This window comes from Telmatherina bonti (assembly GCF_933228915.1).
Source record: "Telmatherina bonti genome assembly, chromosome: 21".
Lineage (NCBI taxonomy): Eukaryota > Metazoa > Chordata > Actinopteri > Atheriniformes > Telmatherinidae > Telmatherina > Telmatherina bonti.
In genome coordinates this window covers 19,064,753-19,086,809 of record NC_136630.1, presented here as the reverse complement: position 1 = coordinate 19,086,809, position 22,057 = coordinate 19,064,753, and the positions used below count along the sequence as shown (strand labels likewise).

The 22,057-nt window shown below is 39.1% G+C and overlaps 3 protein-coding genes across 3 annotated transcripts; 1 reads left to right on the top strand and 2 right to left on the bottom strand.

The window, feature by feature from the left end:
• Positions 1 to 1,259: 1,259 nt before the first annotated feature.
• rnf40 (ring finger protein 40) lies at positions 1,260 to 15,063 on the bottom strand. The gene is made up of 20 exons (XM_079260312.1): positions 15,019 to 15,063; positions 14,397 to 14,545; positions 14,111 to 14,278; positions 12,680 to 12,998; positions 12,126 to 12,326; positions 11,826 to 11,944; positions 11,343 to 11,489; positions 9,634 to 9,708; positions 9,425 to 9,544; positions 9,097 to 9,276; positions 8,799 to 8,934; positions 8,170 to 8,291; positions 7,813 to 8,078; positions 7,124 to 7,241; positions 6,884 to 7,033; positions 4,572 to 4,784; positions 4,348 to 4,473; positions 2,402 to 2,542; positions 2,173 to 2,274; positions 1,260 to 1,776 (listed from the first exon to the last, which is right to left on the bottom strand). Exons 2-20 carry the CDS (start codon positions 14,532 to 14,534, stop codon positions 1,600 to 1,602), a joined length of 3,018 nt encoding a protein of 1,005 aa, XP_079116438.1. The 5' UTR covers positions 14,535 to 14,545; positions 15,019 to 15,063; the 3' UTR covers positions 1,260 to 1,599.
• A 342-nt stretch (positions 15,064 to 15,405) lies between these two features.
• On the top strand, positions 15,406 to 18,697 carry phkg2 (phosphorylase kinase, gamma 2 (testis)). The gene is made up of 10 exons (XM_079261339.1): positions 15,406 to 15,540; positions 15,828 to 15,929; positions 16,011 to 16,186; positions 16,276 to 16,330; positions 16,446 to 16,511; positions 16,907 to 17,070; positions 17,176 to 17,266; positions 17,382 to 17,535; positions 17,633 to 17,758; positions 17,836 to 18,697. The coding sequence occupies exons 2-10, from the start codon at positions 15,835 to 15,837 to the stop codon at positions 18,079 to 18,081; spliced, it is 1,173 nt and encodes a 390-aa protein (XP_079117465.1). The 5' UTR covers positions 15,406 to 15,540; positions 15,828 to 15,834; the 3' UTR covers positions 18,082 to 18,697.
• A 162-nt stretch (positions 18,698 to 18,859) lies between these two features.
• On the bottom strand, positions 18,860 to 21,437 carry cfap119 (cilia and flagella associated protein 119; the record flags this gene model as incomplete). The annotated part of the gene is made up of 9 exons (XM_079260588.1): positions 18,860 to 19,014; positions 19,105 to 19,203; positions 19,536 to 19,614; positions 20,023 to 20,139; positions 20,248 to 20,318; positions 20,608 to 20,771; positions 20,847 to 20,912; positions 21,011 to 21,045; positions 21,420 to 21,437. The coding sequence occupies 9 exons, from the start codon at positions 21,435 to 21,437 to the stop codon at positions 18,860 to 18,862; spliced, it is 804 nt and encodes a 267-aa protein (XP_079116714.1).
• Positions 21,438 to 22,057: the final 620 nt, after the last annotated feature.

Below are 22,057 nucleotides of genomic sequence, written 5' to 3'. Positions count from 1 at the left end.
GTCTGGGTCCCATGCATAGACAAAAAAAAAAAAAAAGAGGAAAAGAAAGTCAGGCAGAAACAGATGACATTCACTAGTGAAAACTGTCCGCCTTTTAAGCAAGTCTGCTGAAAGGTAAAAAACCAGATAAGCTTTGTGCCTAAACACATGAACGCCTTCAGGAGAGATGGTCTCGCTGTTGTGAGCTGACATTTGAATAGTGTGCGTCCCTCACGCGCAGTGTTGTTATTAATGTCTGGGGTTGGGTGTAGTCTTGCTGCTGCAGCACAAATATGCAACAACAAAGCCAGTGGACGTACGCTTCCTAAGCCATCACGCGCGTCACAGCGTTGTCTCATACATTAATGAAGACCATCCGTCACTACATCTGCTGAGCAACATAAATATTCACAAAGTTAACACTCATTTATGGCAGGTTATATGTGTTTCTATGACTGCAGCAACTACCCCGCTATCCCTCATCATTATTCCTGCAACATTTTGGCCAATTCTTGAGGAAGTCTCCACTAACTGTTCCCAAATGCCTGATAAAACTTTTTTTTCCTTCTTCACATATCCACTCTACTCTGCAGCCTGGAACTTCTTATGCTTTACATGGTGTGAACTGCCTTTCCCACAAGAACTAACGTCAAACAGACGCTAACCAAACTCCCTGTAAATAGTTCACATCATCCCATCAGAGGGGGGGGGGAGACGGGGGACGGTTTCATTGGTGCAATTAGGTTAGAGGCATGTTGTTACACAGATGTTTTTGTACTCCACTGTCACGGCTAACCTTTAGGAAAGTGGTCTGGTAGGACCTGGAGCTGCACGGCCCACTAAGGACACCCATATGAGCTGACTTTCCACTGGAGTGATTTCATCAGTAATGAGGCACTATAAGCTACAGATGTTGTGTCAAACTCTCCAATAGAAACCATGGCAACAGGATGAACACACACACAAAGGAGCTTGCCCAAGGTGATCCAAACCCTCCTGTATGTGCTGATTGCGTGCCAAACTAGCTGATGTCTCTCAGGCGTTGTTAATACTATAGTTTAAGCAAAGACGTAAGACAGCTCTGGCTGTTGCACTCAATATATTGGAACCATATTTAGCTTTATGCATGCAATCCTCAAGTCTCCTTTTAATTTAGAAGTTTAGGTTTCACCGATCTTAAGGGATTTCCAGTACCAGCAGGACAAAACATTTAAAAAGAAAACATTTCAGGATGATCAAACATCACTGCAGTTCAGAGTTTTTCAAAACATTAAAGAGCTTTAAAAGTTGGACCATTTTGTTAAGAGAATCTAACATTGATAAGAGTAGCTAAAACAAACAACGCAGAGCAGCTCAACATGTAAGAATATCAATGTGTGCACAAACATCTGTGTTTATTAACTAAATCACAACACTGAGTGAGATAAATCACTGTTTGGTCACAAAAATTAATATAACGGGGTAAAAGAAGTCTTTCCAAAGAGATTAAAATTGGGATATGATCATCTCATATCCCCAAAATGTCTGGCTCTTTGAGTCTTTCTGTGTTTTTTCAACTTCTTTCATTCCTTTGGTTCTGTCTACCATTTTCTCTTTTTGCTCCTGCCTTTTCTATGCCACTTAGGTGATGTAGATGCGGTGAAAATCGTTGGCTCCGAAGGCACAGTTGCACTTGGGGCACTTCCTCTGTCGGGTGTCGTAACGCATCTTCAGACATTCGTAGCAGAAAACGTGGAAACACTTGGTGAGAACAGTCTCCTTGTCTCGTGTGTTGCAGCAGGGGCAACGCAGCTTGGCCTGAAGACAGATAAATACACGTGTGTGGGCCATTACTGGCTTACTAAAACATTTATTACCTCTAATTATTTCATGGCAATATTTTGAGAATGTTACTAGTGCAATCTTTGTGTCCCCAAAGCATGAAGACATCACAATGTCTCTGAGGGGCTTTCAGCTCCCCCTTTATGGTCCATGTTTTCAAATGTCACTGCCAGCTAATCAAGCAAATTACAAAAGCTGTGGCATTTTGCATTATGACTCATTACTTCTCATTGGACTGTTTTAGCCTGTTTAAAGCACTTGAAATGAAAAATACTTGTATTTATTCTCTGTGCGAAACTGTGAAACGCTGTGTGTGTTTTGGAATTATTCTTTCTACGAACAAGTTCATTAAAATGGGAGTCGTCTCCTTACTTTGTATTGATTGATTTCTTCTTGTAGGATCTCATCTGCATCTGAATACACCTCCACCTTCTTCTGTTTTTCCAGCTTCCGCCTCAGTCTGGACAGATCCTCCTGGAAAAGCAAGAGGACAAGGTTGTTAGAAAGCTGCAGCTGAACATTTTTACTAAAACCAAATGCAATAAACCAGAGCCTTTAAACAGGTTTAAGATAATATCCTCAGTGGCAGGAATCAGCATACCTGTGCTCGTTTAAGGTTACTGCTCTCCCTCTCTCGGGCAATGCGGTTCTCAGCCACAGAGACCTGGATCTCCTTCAGCTTGGCCTGTGTATGCTCCAGCTGCACCTTCAAGTCCTCTGCCAGCTGTGCAGCTTCCACCGCCTGCAGTGGGGAAGGAAGCAGGAGCGTTCAGTGGAGAAGAAAAAAAAAAAAAAAAACAAATGATGAGATTCCTGAATGCGTTGGTACAGTTAGGATGGGTTAACTGACTCCCTGACCCAAAAGTTTCCTCTTTGGCTTATCCTATCCTGCAAATGAAGTACTGTCCACACCATGAGTTATGGGGTTGCTTTCCACACCACTTAAAAGAGTCGGAGTCAGTAAACGGACACATCTGTTGCATTTTTTGTTCTTAGTTACACTGTTTATAGACATAGACGTATCATAAAAATGTACCATGCAATTTTAAAGTGTTTTATCAGCATCCTATTGTTTTGCTAAATTCTATGTTTTGAAGTCGTTAGAATGAATATTATATTATATATTTGCATAGAAGGCCCTTTTACATGACAGAGCCAAAAGAAAAACACTGTTCTGAGAGCAAAAAACAAAGAAAAAGGGGGTAAATATGACATCGTAATTACAAATTTCAGAGAATTCACACACATCAGAAGGAAACTAAGCTGTTCCCCTGCAGCAGCATATGGTCTGCCAATAGCTCTGAGCATCTCATTTGGGTACCTAATGACAGTCAGGGTATCTTTGGCTAGCACATGTAGGTTTGTGCTGTCCTCCAGGGATGTGTCTCCCTAGGCCACCGCTGACCCACCACCAAGCAGTCATGCTGGAGAATCTGCAGGTAGCAGAACATTTTCCCTCATGTCTGTTATATGTGCTCACTGTGCTCTTATCCATGAAGAGCGCAGGACACTGATGAACAATCTGTCATTTGTGATGTTCTCTAGGAAAATGCCAATCAGGCGGCACAGTACTGAGCTGTGAGCACAGGCCCCACTTGTGGACGTTGACCTCTTCTACCATCCTCATGGAGTTGGCTTCTGACAACTCCATGTTTGGAGTTGGAGTTCAAATTTCTCCAGTTGGAGATCAGTTTTAGGGATCTGGCAATGCTCCTCCTATTCCTCCATGGATAATGGAGCAGACAGCAGTCCTGCCACTGGGAGTTTCTCCTACAGCCCTTTCCATATCTCACGTTAGCTCAAGTGGTAAGGGCACTAGCAAAATGCAAACGTGACCAAAAATCCAGCAGAAAGGATGAAGACAGGGAAATGGACTGTGGTCACCACCTGCTGGAACCATTCCTTTATAAGGGATGTCTCATTATCTGCCCCAGATTTTCATCTGTTGTTGTTCCAGTTCGGACAACACCATGTTTGACTGGTTCACAGTCATGTTACTTATTAACTGGACATACTGATATCCCAGAAGTGGGACTGACTTTGAGTTACATGCTAATGATTATGTGTTCCCTTTATTTGTTTATTTATTTATTTGCTGTGTACATAATCCCATAACAGACAAAGATGTGTGAATCAACCTGAAAGATTTTGTAAAATGAAGTAATGGCAGAAAACAAGAATAAAGTCCGTGAATCTTTTCCCGGTTTTAATTTATTAAGGTACCCATCTCAAACGTGACTACTAGATTTTAGTTATCAAGACATGCCACAGCTTTAAGACTGCTCTTGTATGAAAATGCACACATCTCAGATACTAAAATATATCTTCAATATACAGACATATTTATTTAAAACCCTGCTCTTCCTACATGTTTCTATGAGAGCAGTCTATGAACTGCACCTATCTGCATATTAAGTACAAACATGTTTATCCATGCATGTTTTTAGCATGTTATGTAACTGGGCAGCACTGATTAAAAAAGTGATTAAAGTGATTTAAAAAGCTGAAATTTCGCATCTGAAAAGCCTGGCTGATGGCTCCTCTCACCTTCCTCTTGTTGAGTTCCAGTGCTTGTGTTCTGAGAGCCAGCTCTTTCTCCAGCGCAGCCAGTGTGCTCTGAAGGACTCCCTCTTTTTCTTCAAGCTTCTGGACAACCAGCAGCTGGGTATCCACCTGGTAGAGGCAGAAACAGGCAGCAGTTGGGATTTTCATGCCCTGACACACACAAACAGCCAGTGATCCACTTCCAGGATGTGATTTTCACACCTCACCTGGGTTTTGAATGTAAGAACTTGATCGGCCAGCTCCTCCTTTTCTTCCTTCAGCAACTTGTAGATCTGGTTAGATTTGATCCGCTCACTCATCAGCTTGAAATTGGCATCGTCTTTTTCCCGCAGCTGCTGCAACAGCCGGCTGTTCTGCTCCTGCATATCTTCAAAGGCCTGTCCTGTTACGTCCATCTCGCTCAGCAGGGCTTCCTCCTCCTCAAAACACAAACATGTGTCAGTGACTGAAAACAATGAAAAGTCAGTGAAAGTCTGATGTCGCTTCTGGAAACCACTTTATAAAGCAGGAAGTGGTTGATTTCTACAGAATTCATACTCAAATACTGCATCATCGCTATGGTGATAACAGGCGGTTCGAAAAGTTTCATTTCCACTCAGAATCATCTAATGGTACTTTTTGTAGTAAAAATAATTCTATGTGAAACAACATTTGCAAAACATGAAATCCCACAGATTTTAAAGGAATGTCAAGAATTTGATCCTAATTTCGTAATCCTTTTACAATGACAATCCTAACTAAAGAAACAAACTATGATTTAACATGAATTAAATTCTGGATAATTAAGGCCTTTCTTCAGAATCAGCACTTCAGCCAAGACGCTGCTCTACATGGCCTGAGATGTTACTTCCATACCAAGAACCATGTGGCTCGCACTAACATATTTGTACTGCTTTTTTTTTTTTATGTACGGCAGAAAATAAAACTTGCAGGTTTGGCTGTCAGATATGTTTAATGTGCAACTCTGTGTACAATTAACAGGAGTTTACAGTTTAACGTGGTTAACGGAACATAAAGTCATCATTTCGTTCCCCTTTTTGTTCTGTGATTCATTGCTGATTTTGACTCAACATCTGATTCATGAAGAGAGACCTAATAACAAGAATAAAAAAGCTTCCCAGTTGCTTTACCACTGACCTCATGCAAACGCACCTGCTCAGTTTTACGCGATACACATAACTTAAATTTTCTTTACTGCATTTGTACATTTTTGCTCAAGCTTCCCATTTATGAAGCAACAGGGTTCTATAAAAACAAGTCAGATGAACTCATAAGTAGCTTGTTTATTGGTTAGTTTTGGCATTCTTTAAATCCTGGCTGCCAGGGATTAAGGGGAACAAATCAAACACGTCTGCCTCTGCTGCAGTTAAGTTTATGGTTGATGTAAAGGTAGGAGAGAAAGCTGAGCAATTTGTCATCAGTCCAACATGGGTTTTACTCTCAGTTAATTACGTTCTGCAAGACCTCCCAAGCATGAGGAGCTACAGACAGATCCCATCTCAACATCTGCTGCAACTCAGAATGAAAGTCTAAAAACTCACCACTGTTTGGGTGACGTGTGGAGATAACGTGATTCATATGACCAAATAAGTCTGATAGCAGTATGGTCAGCAGAAGAAGAATAGCGTGACAAGAAGAGAGTATTACATTATCTAATGTGGGTGTATCTGCAACACAAGTCATCGAATTGCTGCAACATTACTAAACTCATATTTGACCTTAGACATATAACGGTTTTATATTTTTCATTTCATGAGAAATGGCTATTTCCTAAATTTACCAACTTAAGAAATTCCATTAATTGTTCCATGATTTATAAGTAAGTGCCTTCAGATGTGAGTGCTGTGAATACATGCTTTACTACCCTCCAAATTAAAACAACGGTATATTTATGCTTTTCATTCATAAAAAAAAAAGTGTGAAATTGGTTTTTTCAACAGCATAATAATCATTTCATTTAGTGAGTGACTAAGAAAAGGCCCTACAAATGTATTACTTTGAGTGTTAATTAAGCTAGACTAAAGTATTTTAAAAACAGGTGTTTTTTTAAACCTAAAATAATACCTGCACCAAACAGATGGGTTTAGCAACAGTGGGCTCAGATCAACATGTTCAGCTGATTAGATCAAGGCCACTGTGTCAACTCTCAGTTCCTCTTAAGGTGTCAATACAGAGGAACGTCTTTCTTAAGCAAATGTGATACTCGCTGCTCTAGTTTCACTGGAAACACAGCTGGTTGATCATATGCATCTCAAATGTAATCCTAAAGCCTTCAAACTGCACATTGATACAGAGCTGATGACTAAATCTTATTTCTTGCTGATGTTTAAGTGCTAACATGCTGAAAGTCAGCCTCTTTGTGAACATCCAACTACTCTAAATTATGAACAACTCTAAAGAGGTTGACTTAAAGAAAGTGTTTGGCTTCAATGTGATGGGAGCAGGAAATACACAGGGTAAAAGTGTAAACCATGAGCTGATCCTTCTACATTTACATAAACGCGACACACACAGATACCTGCTTTGTGGCAGCAAGTTTCTTCTGCAGATGCTCGATGGTCTCTTCTGCTACACGTATCTTCCTGAGGGCATCTTCATCGGCCAGCTTCTTGCTTTCCTTCCTCTCCCTCTCCTCCAGTTCCCGCACTCGCATCCTTAAGTCTTCCACCTGGAAAGATTGAGTTTGGGACTGGTCCTTCAACTTGAACTCACATTTAAACATCATGCCAAAAAAACATTAAACCAAGCAAAAACAGACCTCTGCTTTAGATTTGCGTTCAGCAGCCATAAGTTGTACTTTATCTCTTTGCTCCTTTGGAGCTGATTTATACATATCCAGTAGGAGCTTCATCTCTTTTTGGGACTCCTGGGCTTTTCTGAAAAGTTAAGGATGAAATTATTACATTAAAAATTGTCAAAATGAAGTTTTTTATCTTTGCTGTTGTGAAGAAAAAAGACATTAAGGCCTGGCTGAGCATGTGTAGTGGATGTGCTCATCTTCTTTTTTTCCATAACTATTTATTCTGTAAGATAAGAAGCTTTTACATTCTCACTGGAGTCCTGAAGGGCTTTAGACATGCACACAATATGTAAGCAGAGGGCTACATGCAAATATATAAACGCAACATGGAGTTTCATCTGCCAGTTTCAACCGCAACTCCCACAATCTAGTTTCTACACCACGTCTTGCCTTCTGTACTCTACATTCAGAGGTCCCCCTGCACCCTTTCCTCACATTTACAACTATAAGAGTGTCTTCGACAGAAAGCCTCCAGCTGTGAAGCACATGTGTAAACACTAACTGCAGGAAAAGGATGGACCAAACTGCCTGCACTTCCTTCTGTAAATCTCAGGCGTTCATGTGTGAAAACAGCTTTGGGACGTTATTGGACCTTGCGGATTGGGACTGAATTGGAGTTAAGTATAAGGGGGGAAAAAAGGACATACTTGAGTTCTACTCTGAGCATCTTTAGCGTATCAGAGTCCTTCCTCTTCAGCTCATCGCTGCGTTGCCTCTCCCTCTCGCGCTCCCTTTCTCGTTCTCTCTCGGCCTCCCTCTCCCTCTCTCTCTCCCGTGCTCGCTGCCTCTCCAGTTCTTTCCTCCTCTCCTCTTCTTCCTCCTGGTCTTCATCTTCCTCTTTCTTCACATCGACGCCGTCACTCGTTGTCTCCTCCAGAATTAAAACTCCCGTGTCTCCACTCTGACAACGTAACTAAGGACAAATCAAACAAAGCTTTGAAGAATAACCACTAGAACTGCTCAATGAAATCATATTATCATTACAAATAAGTCAGAACATCTACCTTATTGATCTCCATCTGGGTTTCCCGCAACTTCCTTTTGTAGCGTTGAACGTCACCTTTCAGCTGAAGGTTGTGGTTTTGAAGGCTGCTGATTAAGTGCCGCATCTCCCTGTTGATTGGTCCTGTACGGGCAAAGAAAAAAAGATGAACAGAGCAGAGGAAATGTGCGATTTTGTTTACTCACCGTTATGCACCTGCATCATATACACGGTGAGCGAAATAACATTTTGCAGAAATGAGGTCATGATCCAAATGATAAAATATGTATTCTTACTGCAGTAGCGTACTAAAATAAAATAACAAAAAAAAAAGTTTGGACAACGCTACCCAGTACATTTAATGGGTATGTTTGTCCAAACTTTTGACTGAACCTGTATATATTATTTAAATGTCATTATCATACTACTGTCATTAACAAAATAATCAAACTGTTTATACTGATATAAGTCATAAACAAAAAAAAAAGTTCCATCATTGTCAGGCATAGCAAAATGAAATGAAAAATACTTTATTAATCCCCAAAGGGAAATTCAATTACAATGTTCAAAATGCAGTTGAATCATGTTTTCTTTCTTCATGTTTTTCTTTGGACTTCCCGGCTTATGTGAGGTTGAGTTTGAATTATGTACCTGCTTGTTCGTTAGCCGCCAGGTTCTGCTCAAATTCGATGCGCAGCATCTCATACTCTTTGCGCACCTGGGCCAAAGTATCCTCCAGCTGAATAACCTCAGTTCGTAGCTTCTTCTGAAGGGACAGCTCATCACTCTAAATAGTTAAGAACAATAAGACGCTGTTTATCATGTTGCTAAGCTGCTGTGTTTTAATATCTGGGCCAAAAAATGTAAAGGGAAAAAAACGTGCAACATCACTGTTGTTTAAGTAAATAGTTTGACTAACAATAATACAGATAAAGCATTTCTGACTCACCTCCATGTGCTCAATCTGGCGGAGATGGGCATTCTTTGCTGTGAGGAGCAGAGCCCGAGCCTCATCTAGCTGAGTTTTTACTCCAAGAGATTCATTGTACAGCAGGGAGAATTGTGACTGAAGACATTTGTACTCTAAGGTTTCCTTCACAACCTCTTCAGGAATATTGCGCAAGTCCATCTGAAAAATCAGAAGTGCACTGATATGGAAGTGACAAATAACAATTTAAGTATCTTAACTCTATGGAATCATATAAAAAATCGTCCTGTCAGGAAAATTGAACCAGATTTCCCACAGATGTGCTGACAAATGAAAATGTTTTATTTACCTTGAGCTTCTCACTCTCCCTCACGGCCTCCTGAAGCTCCACCTGCAGTTTTTCCAACTCTGCCATGCGGCTATTTGCCAACTCCTGGTTGTGCTCCAATTCTGCATTGAGACTTTCGAACTAAAATAAGAGTAAAGACCTCAGCTTCACAAACATGAACATGGCAGATTTTTTTTAGAGCCATGCAAATGGGGTACCCTCATTCTTACCTTCTGAATGTTCAGTGTTATCTGGCCTCCAGATAGTCCACCTGAGCTTCCAGTGCTGCTGTATCCAGATTTTAGCTGTAAACAACAAATGGAGAAAAAGATAGAACGTCAATGAAGACAAAACCATACCTTTTACTTAAAAGTATGGTTAAACATTAAGTGAACCTGTGGGTTGAAGACAAAAACAAAGGCTAACCTGATTGTAACCTGCAAATTTAAAACATAAGTATTTATTAAAATGATTATTCACTTCAGCATTCTGAGGGCTCAGAAATTAAAAGGAAAAGTTTTTTTAAAGCACTGCTTTCCTTTTAGTTACATGTATAATCTGCCTCATCTGTCTTAAAGTTTTGCTTAAATTTCAAGTAATTATTTGAGAGAAAAAAAAAGAACTGAAAAATGCAGTCTATAATCTTCTTGTACCTTTTTGAATGAATGAAGATCAAAACAAATAAACTTGAACAAATTTTTTAATCTTCTATTATTCTTCTATTACTATTTTATATTTATAAAAATGAACACTCAAAACTGTCCATACTGTTTATCTTAAAGCTGGTAATCTTGCTCAGAGACATATTTTCTACTGTAGGTGAAGTGGTTCCTCGTACTGATAGTGGTCTATATATTTTGTAATCATGAACAAAAAGAAAGATAGTTAGACCCCTCAGTTTACTGTAAATCTGTAAAAACACTGACCAATCAAAATGTTTGGGCTGAATATAAGTTGTTCATTTCCTGTATTTCGTAAGCTTCTTCTCCCGGCTACCCTCCTCCCCCTCCCGTAGCACATACCTGATAGCCACACCATGCATATAAATAGCATGTTAGGATGAAAATACAAAATAGTGAGGAAGAAACTTGGAAGCTAAACAGCCGAGAAAGAGAAAATTGTTGGTGAAAAAAGCTGCGAACTAGAAAAGCCCTTGGAGAGCCCAAACCTCCGCCACAGCCTTTAAAACATTCCTGGATCCAAACGGTGATCCGGATCGCCACCAAAATTAATTCAGTTCTTCCTTTTCACATTTCCAACAATTCCTGAAAATTTCATTAAAATCTGTCCATAACTTTTTTGAGTTATCTTGAACATAAACAGATAAACATCAGTAAAAACATAACATAACCGGAGGTAAGAAAAAAAGAAAAAGAGCCTTGGATCATGCAAGGAGCAAAACCAGAGGGGGTGGAGCCAAGACAGGATGCCACTTTCACATCTTGCTCGCTCCCCAACATTACCTACCCCAGCTTTAAACACACGTCTAATGCTGCAGGTAATCAGAAAATGTTCTTTGAAAATCAAACTACAGATAATGTCAATAACAGCAATGTTTTTTGGGTTTTTTTTTTTATCTACATAAACAAAAAATGTAGAAGAAATGCCTGTTACTACTTCACTCAACTCTGCTGTACTGGCTGTGTTACCACTGCTGGTTGTTGACTTGAGCAAAGCTGCTAGAGGCAAATTAAAATCCCCATCCATTTACTTCGTTCTTTTAGAAAAAGCATTGCAGTAACAATGTCAAGCACAAACCATTATATTCTGATTGAGCAAATAAAAGTAATATCACATTTATGTTAAATGTTACTTGTGTTTAAAGACTTGTAAAAGTCTACTCATGTATTAGACAGAACTGGTGGAGTCCAAGCTTTGTTGACACACATAAACTCGTCAGGGAGAAAGCAACACAGGTGCAAGCTTAAAGCAAACATACCTGCTCCATGGCCTCCGCTAGATGTTTGTTGAGCTTCTGTTCCCTATTGCGGAGTTTCTCTATGTCCCACTGAAGGTCCTCGACTGTTGTCTCCATCTCAGACACCTTTGTCTCTGCACTGGTCACCTTATCCACCAACTCGTTGTACTAAAAGACATGACAACATGAGACATTTAATCACTTACAATCATCCATTAAATCAGTGGTGAGGAGCCCTGGTCCTTGAGGTCCACAGTCACGCACATTTTCCATGTGTCACTGCTCTAACACACATTATTAAAATCTAATGGATCTGACAACCTATCAAGTTCTGCATGGAAAAAAAGGTGTAGGGACACATGGAAAACTTCCATGACACAAGCCAAGGTTCCCACCATTACATGAAGTGGATATTACCATTTTATTTCACAAATATTTCTAAACTGCACCCAAAGAAACACAGCACACATCTTAATACACATTAACGGAGACAGGCGTTCATACCTCCATGGACATTTTGTGGTGTCGTCCATGCAAGTGCATGGCAAGGTCTCGCAGTCGTATGTTCTCGTCCAGAAGGGTGTGGTTCTGACAGATATCAGACTGACCAGCATCCTCACATGCTGACAATGAAGATGAATACATATAGATTACATTTCCTCCTGTTTTGTAAACTAAATGAGTGTCATTAATACTATATATAAAAGTAGATAAATGTGGCATTAATATGGCATGGCAAATTATTGGGGTTTCTTTTGCACAGTCCATGCAAAAGAAACCCAATACATGCACCTCGACAGTTACCTGCAGTCTGAACAATCCTGCACATGTCGTCAATATGTCTGTGCAGCCTGTCAAAAACACGAACCAAGTGGCCAATGGCTTCTTTGCTAAACTGCATGCGGTCCTGGAGGTGTAAGGATAGTTCCTCTTCACTACTTTGCCCCAGTGTGGCCAAGAAACCCTTAACATTTTCGCTTAGCGGAGGAGGAGGCGGTGATCCATCTGCACACGAGAGGAAACTGTTAAGGCTTATCAAAAGATACTACTATAAATAGAAAATGACAAAAAAGAAATAACGCTTCAGTTTAAAGTGTGCATATCTTCACAAAATTGAATATAAATAACACAATAAAACAATGTTATTAAGACAGCTTAAATTAGTACAGCCAGAGAAAACAACACTATGGTCTCCTATTTATCTTAACAGTCAGATTACTGTAGAAAAGGTCAATCAATCCATTTTCTATACTCTCAGAAGCCAATTCAGAGTGCAGGATAGTATAAATGTGACTGATAAGATTCTTTGACATAAGTTTTGTTTTGTTGTTTTTTTTTTAACAACCAGTGCTACTAACCAGTTTTTGGATCTTTAATTGGTTCTGAAGGAGTCGTTAAATCATCTGATCCACCAGGAGGAGGGGGAGGAGGCGGCTGTGTTTCTTCCTGCTGCTCTTTCTGATGCTCCTCATGCAGCTGTTGTTCTGTCTGCTCACCCTCACACTGGGCCTCTGGCAGAGGAGGTGGAGGCACAGCAGAGGCAGGTGATGGCAGACTTACACCATCATCCACTGCTGGTATTGTGTCTGGAGGTGGTGCAGAGGGTGTGGCAGGAGCTGGTGTTCTTGGTGTTTCTGGCTCAATATGTTTGCGTAAAACATGTACACTCTCTTCCAACTGTACACACAAGAGACAGAAAGATTGAACAAAATGTGAATCTGTCAGGCAAATTTTAACCATGGGTATATACATATTTTTATGTTCTGTTTCACAAATACAAACAGCAATTTATAAGCTCTAAGACTTCTTTGCTCAGGAGTAATTTGTAACATTGTTAAAAGTTCAACCTTCAATGATTTTTTAGTTTAATCACAGCTTTCTGCCTTGTTGGGTAGGTTCCCTTACTTGATTTGAAAAAACTTTCCCTCTTTTCCTTGCAAACTTGTTCCAAATCTGTACATGCCTGTACACAGGCTACTTCAGGTCACTGCACAGATGGTCTATTGGATTTATGGGCCATTGCAAAACTTTCTAAAAATTCAAAATTTATTTTCTACAAATGGAGCCTTTTTTTTTTTTTTATTTGGAAGTATGTTTGGGACCATTGTAATTTTGACAGATGTCTTTATCAATTTTGGTAGTCACCTAGTTCTTTTAAATATTTTTAGTCCCATATTTTCTCCCCTTTTAAACACCATCTTCACTGTGTTTTCAAGGAAATCCAATGTTGTGTAAAATGTTTATACCATTCTCCTGATCAATACCTTTTCACAATGAGATCCCTTTCATGCTTTGTAGGCTCTCTGTGAAATATGCTTTTTGTTGTAGCAGGTAACAGACTAACTATCCGATACTACTAAAGGAACAACTGAACTGTATTTAGGATAAGGAAGTCTTTGTTAATGATGTCAGGTGTGTATGTAACAAGACTGAATACTGTGACTACATTAAAAGATGCTTCGAGATAGTATTAGTTTAAGGACAGACACACTTACTGAACCAGCTTGTTGTATATTTTGTTTGCCAATATATATATATTTTTATTTCCTGTGACAGATTTTTTTTTCTTTTCCTCATTTCTAGATGTTATAGATCATGTTAAATGTATTAAAAGCTTTTAGTATACTTAATTTCTCTCTTATTTATTACATCATGGAAACCTGGTATTTTATCATGGGTCTGCACATGTTTAATATGCACAGTATGTGGAAAAGACAAGCTATCTGAATAATCTAACGACTGGATTTTTATGACGGGATGACTAAACTCAACAACATAATCAAACATACCTGTGACCAATAGCGATTAACAATAAGGAGAGTTGTGTCATCGGTGGCTTGTCTCTTCTCAAGTTTTTCAATTTTCTCTCGTAACTCATCCTCCATGGCTTGTCTCTGCTCCAAGCGTTCACACAATTTTTTATTCTTAAACTGGAGAACCTTCATGTCCATTTCCTCCTGCACAGATAAATAGGACACCATAGTATTACAACCTCTGAATGTTGTCTGGTTAAGGAAAGAAAACGAAAAAGTAAACAACTCGTGGCTTGAGGGAATAAACACCAAGTTGACTGACCGTGGAAGACACCCCGGCTATACGTATTGGCTCGATAAGTGTGGTGGTAGTCTTCTCCTCTTTCTTGCTTTTCTTTTCAGGTGGTCCAGGGGGACTGTCCCCTCCCGAGGGACGCTTTCCTCCCCCAGTACCTGACATCCTTCCTTCTCCTGCATGAAACAAAACATTAGATAAAATCTCTGCCTTGGCGCAGCTTTAATAAACCACAAACTGTGTTGTAGGGATATAACTAAACAGTTTAATAAATGTTTTAAACAGTACTGGTCTCACTCTGACAGCACAGGACCACTGTTAATTACATGTCCATTAGACGTCATGTGTATTCTAGTACGTGCACGTTGAGCTCTTATTCTTTATAACGGTGACTAAAAGTCCATCACCAATTTTAGTTTCACGTTTTAGCTTAAATTACCGGACTTTTGCAAGCTTGCTAGCAGTCGCTTAGCTTATGCTACTGCAGGTTAGCTACGCGGCGCTCTTTGTTCAGCTCATTTATGATTATTGATACGCATTTTCAGTTACTGTTCAACATGGCGTGATCAAAAAAATCCACAAAGATGCTCTCTGTGCATAAAAACACTGAGAAATATAGTTTTCTAAATTAAAAATGAACGTTACGGACCTTGAGTGGGAGCGACTGAATAAGTAATTCAGAGCGTCGAAGAAGAAACAGGAAGTGGCGTCACATTCTTCTTCTTCTACGTTGGGACAGAGACACGTTAACCACTATTGTCACCTAGTGCTCATATTTTACCTCTGTCGAAATTTAAGCTCAAGAAATTATTCAGAGAGTAAAAAGATATTAAGTTGACAACCGCTATGTTTTGCCATGTAATCCAACTACATTGACTAATTTAGTGCGCGACTGAAAATAACAGTGGAAGAAAAACATGTTGCAATTTTCATTCCGACCTTAAGGGGGCAGTGCCGCCACACCCAGTAAAAACCGGTACAAATAGTTCTCAAGGAATTTGACCAGAATGTAAACAGAGCTCAGGTCTAAGCTAACCGGTTTTGCTCATTTTTGATGCCGTCGCCGCTGAATTACATGCAGTTATGACTTCCCGATAAATACCTCGAGCTGACATGGCTCTTTTATACTAATTCCGTATTCACCGTCTCATTGTTATTTGGGGCATACGAGGTGAGTAGCTTCCTGTTGGGTCAGTGAACCTGTTCTTGCGGCAAGGCCAAATGAAAAACGCACTTTCGTATCGGATATGAAGGAAACATGATTATTTTAAAATAACTTTAAACAGAGAAGTGTCATATAAGTTGCAAGCAAACAAGTTAGATCTGCTCTCTAGACATACTCCTACGCTAAAAAAAAAACAAAACCACAACTTCCTTATCAAGAATTAGCTTATTAATTCCTGATCAACAAGAAGCACTATTGCACATAGAGACATGTGACTGAGTTTGTTGTTATAGATTCATCATGACCAAGGACATTGTTGTTGGAGATGAGTTACCAGATTGGGTAGGGGCCAAAGAGTTTTACCAGAAGTATGACCCTAAAGAAGTGATTGGCCGGTAAGTTCAGCATATATCAGGATATATGTTCAATCCTACTTGATGATGATGAACATATTCTGTGTTTCTGTGTTGCTTTAGGGGTGTGAGCAGTGTGGTGCGCAGATGTGTGCACAGACACACAGGTCAAGAGCTGGCAGTGAAGATTATTGAGATCACAGCTGAGAAAATGACAGTCCAGCAGCTGGAAGAGGTGAAAACCTCCACACTGAAAGAGATCCAGGTTCTCAACATGGTGAAGGGACACTCCTCCATAAGTATGTTGCAATACTAAAGTATTTCCTTAATTTTTCTGTTCTCAAAGCTTTAAAAGTGTTGACAGTGTTTTATGTTTCTTTTTTTCTAGTCACACTTATTGATTCCTATGAGTCCACCACATTCATATTTCTAGTATTTGACCTGTGAGTATGATGCTGAAAAGATAAACTGCAACAATATTCATAGTGAACTCCCCAAAATGTGGATATTCACGAATCTAATGTCAAATGGCACTTATCTTTCTTCTGTAATTACCAGCATGAGACGAGGAGAGCTGTTCGACTACCTCACTGAAAAAGTCACTCTGAGTGAGAAGGAGACCAGGTGAGCTTCACGACCAAACACCCCCACCCTATCACCCCCCAGCACTCATTCTGCAAATAATCCATATTTTTAATGCACCTGGGGGCTTCAAGATCATGCCCATTCAGTGTCAGATTTTAGTCTCATTCTATGCACATGGTGATTTCTCCAGATGCCCTGAATCTTTTATTTCCATGATGTGCTGCTGATGATTAAATGCATACATTCTTCATTTCTTATTAATAAACTAATCTAAAAGTGTTCAAATATTTATCTCAACAGTTCTTCATCCTCTTTGCTTCTGAAGCACTCAGCCTTTCTGTGATGCTCTTTTTTTTATCATATTAACGCAGCTCCATCTGGAAATGATATTAAATCCATTTAACAGTAAAAGTATGAATCTGGTTTCTCTGCAGATGTATAATGCGAGCTCTGCTGGAGGCAGTGCAATATCTGCACTCTCTGAACATTGTCCACCGCGATCTGAAACCTGAGAACATTCTTCTGGATGATCATGGGCACATCAAGCTCTCTGACTTTGGTTTCTCTGTGCAGCTACAACCTGGAGAGAAGCTCAGAGGTATGACTAGTTAATGTCACATCAACAGCACCATAAATAATTGTGATTGGTTGGATACACAAGGTTGAATCATTATGGTTTGTTTTGTCTTTGGTTATTAAATAGAGCTTTGCGGAACACCTGGCTATTTGGCCCCTGAAATACTGAAATGTTCCATGGATGAAATGCATCCAGGCTACGGCAAGGAGGTTGATCTGTAAGTTTCCCTCCTTCCTATTTCCAGTTATGTACCATTTCTCAAAGTCCAAACCTTGCTCCTGCGTGTTTTCTTCACGTCCGCACCTAATTTTTGTACTGTATCTGTTTGAAAGCTGGGCATGTGGAGTCATCCTCTTCACTCTGTTGGCCGGTTCACCGCCATTCTGGCACCGCAAACAGATGCTAATGCTGAGGATGATCATGGAGGGTCGCTATCAGTTCAGCTCCCCGGAGTGGGATGACAGGTCTGACACTGTGAAGGATCTGGTAAGCCGATATTCTTTCAGTTGATGCTCATAAAACTCAACTCCTGACATGTTAATACATTTTTTTTCTAATATCAAGTCGATTGCTTTTCTCTCAGATATCCAGGCTGTTGGTGGTGGATCCAGCTTTGCGTCTCACTGCAGAGCAGTCTTTAGCACATTCTTTCTTCAGACAGTACCAGAAGGAGGATGTGCGCCTCTTCAGTCCTAGAAAGACATTCAGGGTAAGTCTTCTTTTTTTTTTTAATCTTGTTGAGAACCAACAGTGTCTATATTTGCCTCACTGTCTTAATTCCTCCAGGTGTTGATAGTAAGCGTGCTGGCCTGTATCAGGATTTATGGCCGCTACCGCAGGGCTCGGCCACTGACCCGGGAGGTGCTGGCCAGAGATCCTTACTCCCTCCGGGGCGTCCGCAAGCTCATAGACGGCTGCGCCTTCCGTATCTATGGCCACTGGGTGAAGAAAGGGGAGCAACAGAACCGAGCAGCCCTCTTTCAAAACACAGCAAAGATCATGTTGTTGGGCCTGGAAGACTTTGAAACATAAAAGGCCAACCTCATTCCCGAACATCCTCATTTTTATTTAACCGTGTGCATGTGCTGTCAAGTCAGTGTTTCCCTGGTCAAGTTACTGTTTAATTTCAAGATGTGCAATTCAGGGACTGGGCCGCTTGTGTGCCTTAATGCGCACCACAGCTCTGCAAGTTCAAGATGCATGCATGACTCAATATTCCTTATCTGTGTGGAAATCCAAGGTTGTCACTATTTGAAACTCTTCGTTCAGGTCATGTTCATCTTGTTGCAGTGCACTTTGCAGTGGAGACATTGCCCAATCATGTGATAGAACTAATAATATAAGTACACTGTGTATATTTAGGATTTTACCTGCTAATCCTTGATAGCAGATGAAGTGTGTACATTTTTAAGTGTAGCATGGGTGAAGTGGAAATGAAAGCACTGTGAGTAGTTATTTTTACAAAAACCTAAATACTTCGTTAACATGTAGAGTTGCAAGTATTCCAGTATTACTCATTAGTACTGTAACACGTGTGTGAAACGATCAAGATAAGTGGAGTGTTTTTGTGTGTAATCTGTAAAGCAAAACCCACTAACTGTGAAAACACCATTCCCACTCAGTTCATTCGTCAGTCTCATAAGAAACTTTTTTTTTCTTTGAAGTGCCTGCTTCAGAAATGTATAGTAATTGTACAAATGCAGATATAAATGGTACTGTATGTGCACAGTAAGATTTTATTGACAATAAAACAAAGGTTTGAATTGTCTTATTTCATGGCGGTTCTCTATTGAAGTCTTTTTGCCTTCTTTTAGTTTTTGGTTTTGTTATTGTGCTGTGAAGGATTTAAATTACTGTTGCACTGAAATGCTTTTTCCCTGATGGTTTCCTCAAGTTGTCCAGACACAAGCTTCATTTGCTGTCGGACTTCTTGCTCTATGAGTGTCCTCAGATCTGATACGGAAGCTGAAAATGTGAAAGTGAAGCAAATACACAATTTAGGAAGCATCTGACTAGAAAAGTCCTTCTTAGCCCTGTTAATTTTCTTAATCCTACCCGATGAAGTGGCAGAGTTGTCTGAGATGGGTGTTTCCTGTGTTTCAGAAGATAAAATTTGGTTCGGCATCGTTTCCTTTTCCATGGTATTTCCAACATCTGAAAAATATAAATAAACCAGTTCAAAGACTTAATTTCTTTCTAACATCATGTTCTCAACATTAGTAACAAATTTAAGTAAAACAGATTCAAGTAATTTCCGTTCCTAATTATAAATATTTATATTTCAGGGATATAAAGCATTTTACCAAATTAAATTAAGCGTTGGAACATTTTCATTTACTAATTTAAAGTTGTTTTTTTTTTAAGCTTTTTTTACTACCTTGTTTCTTGATATTTTTTTCAGTTCTAGGTAAAATACAGCTTAATTTTAATCCATTGAAGAAGTGTTACCTGCAACTTTGACACAACTAAAACACTGAAATTATTACCAGCCAGAGAGGAATCCTCTGTGGTAGCTGATCCATGGTCTGTTATTTCAGAGTATGTCAGTGACAGATCAAGCTTCACCTGTTCGAAATGAGTGGAACAGTTAAAAACACACAGTCTCTCCTTTTACATTCTATTCTATTCTACAGTGATTTAGTAGATGCTTTTATCCAAAGTGACTTGCATATGAGAGTGAAAACAACATGAGCACAAAATCAAACAGTAGAGGACAGGTAAAATGCTAGTTGGACTGCTGCGAGTCCGAGTATATGCTCCTTTTATAAACAAAATAATTAATTTGATGTTAACCAACTTAACTTTCCCCATTTTTATCATGGATTCACTGTAAGAAATAAATTTGTAAACTTCCAGTCAGTTTACAGGACATTACATGGTTTTTCTAAACCTAACAATCAATTGTTTTTCACCAGATTTGGGTTAGAATGATCTTTGTAACATTGTACAAGTCAAACAATGAATTACTTTTACCTGTGGTGTGAAAATGTACTTATAAAGTTTATAGTGTCTTAAATAGTTATTGTAGATGTATTTCAAGATGCAGTCCACCTCCTCATAGCTGAAAAGGTTGATGCTGAAAGGAGGCCGCTGTAGAGAGCAGAGAACAAGGCGAATTATTATTAGTTTAAACTGAAAGTGTTTAATTAAAGTGTTTTAAAATTTGTGACTTTAAATAGTGCTGACTGTTTTACATACCCTGACAGAGTGACAGAGCAAAAGCTCCTTGTAGTATCTGAGACACTGTTCTATGTTGTTGAAAGGAGTTTCTGTAGTATGAAGAACATTTTAATACTAACCTAACAAAGGAAGTTGCATCACTTCAACTTTGACTCCAACAAATAATTTTAATGGAGATTTGACTTGGAAATTTCCCAAAATGACTGTAGGTTGTATCTTATTTCCCAAATGTAAAATTAGTTGTAGAGTTCAGAGCAAAAAATGAGAATATTCTGTGTATACAATGCTGAAGAAAAAGTCGATTAATTAATTTTACCAACATTTTTAAAAGTTAGTTTAATTTTAACCAAGCAGTAATAATATTTTAACTGTGCTCACCTATGTTGGCCTCATGGATGGATTTGATGATGGACAGAAGTGCAGAAGTTTGCTCTTTTTTCAAACTGTGCTCTCTGGAAAAAAGTACTGTCTGAACAAAAAGCTCCAGCAGAACTTCTCTTTTTGGTTCAGGAAGGTCAATCCTAAAAACACTGCACAAAGCACTGACACAAAGGAGAAGAAGACTGAAATCAAGTCTGGTCTTACAAAAATGTTTCTATGGTCAAAAACAGAAATACCTCTCCAGATCGGGAATGGACTGCATTTTGTCAATAACTTCCATGTCATGATAGCTTACATCTGTCCTGAAAAGAGCCAAGGAAGGAATCCAGTGTTGGATTTGATTTGTCATTTCATCAAAGAAGCTTTTTACCAAAGCAACATATAATCAAAATGATCTCACCATAGCATGACTTTGGCTTTCGGTAGCTGTGGTACCTACATAGGACAACAGTTTCTACTTTTAATGCATGGATGGACAATTAAAGAAATGCCAGGGCAAAGAAAAAAGTTTGTGAATGAATCTGAATGATTCCGGTTTTCCAAGGAGAATGTTACACAGTAACAAGATGAGCTATTTTGTTTTATTGACATGTAAATGCTTTAATGTCACAGCCAATCAATCATTGTATGAATATATAATCAGTCAGATTAAACCAAAGATCCCCTGACGTCTTGCAGTGCAGTTCTTCACAAGAAATTAGCTTCTGCCCGGTGTGAGCATCAATCTAACATGGATATTTAGAACTTTCTTCACACAGGATTAACGATCAGCTAACTGTTGTGCAACAGCCTAAACTTTTATAACCTACCTTTATCAAGTTATCCATTGTTCACCCTTAAATTGTTATTTAAGTAAACCCGGTTAACAGGGAAAAAAAGTATTTTGCTTGGTTTTTATCACGAAACACAGAGACACAACACTCTCTTTGAGTTTAAAGGGACAACGGGTAGGGGGATTTAGACGAGAAATAATAGAAATTTAGTGCTGCAGCAGTGTCGTTATCTGTTTGGTTACTTCCAGGTTTCCTAGCAACGCCTTTCCTTCTTCCGGTTTAGCGTTAAACCTAATTCAGGTACATTTATAAACCTTTCGCAATAAATGAATAAATAAATAATAACTTTTAAAATTGCTAGGATCTAAACTATGAAAATAGAAAAAAAAGAAAAAAATCAGTCACTCTTTCATCATCAACCTTCGTTGTTTATTTTGAAATTTTGAGAGAGAAAATCTAAATTAAGAGGGGCGGCTGGCTTGACCGCAGTTCATTTGGAGGGAATGTAGCCTAGTTTTAGGAAGACCTGTGGTATTGGTCTATTTTTGACCAGAAAAAAAGAAATCCTTGTTAAATTTAGGGTTCATCATATTATTTTTGTAATTAATACTGTTTCAATGCCTAGAAAAATATTTTATTACCTTAACTCTCTTGTTCTATTAGGAAAAAAAAAA

Coding starts and splice junctions, on each gene's coding strand:
- phkg2 (XM_079261339.1), top strand. CDS start 15,835: ATGACCAAGGACATTGTTGTTGGAGATGAGTTACCAGATTGGGTAGGG. Junction 15,930..16,010: donor CCTAAAGAAGTGATTGGCCG/GTAAGTTCAGCA, acceptor GTGTTGCTTTAG/GGGTGTGAGCAGTGTGGTGC. Junction 17,536..17,632: donor CTGACACTGTGAAGGATCTG/GTAAGCCGATAT, acceptor CTTTTCTCTCAG/ATATCCAGGCTGTTGGTGGT.
- rnf40 (XM_079260312.1), bottom strand. CDS start 14,534: ATGTCAGGTACTGGGGGAGGAAAGCGTCCCTCGGGAGGGGACAGTCCC. Junction 8,292..8,798: donor GGCGGCTAACGAACAAGCAG/GTACATAATTCA, acceptor TTGCCCGTACAG/GACCAATCAACAGGGAGATG. Junction 7,242..7,812: donor ATGCTCAGAGTAGAACTCAA/GTATGTCCTTTT, acceptor TTAACTTTTCAG/AAAAGCCCAGGAGTCCCAAA.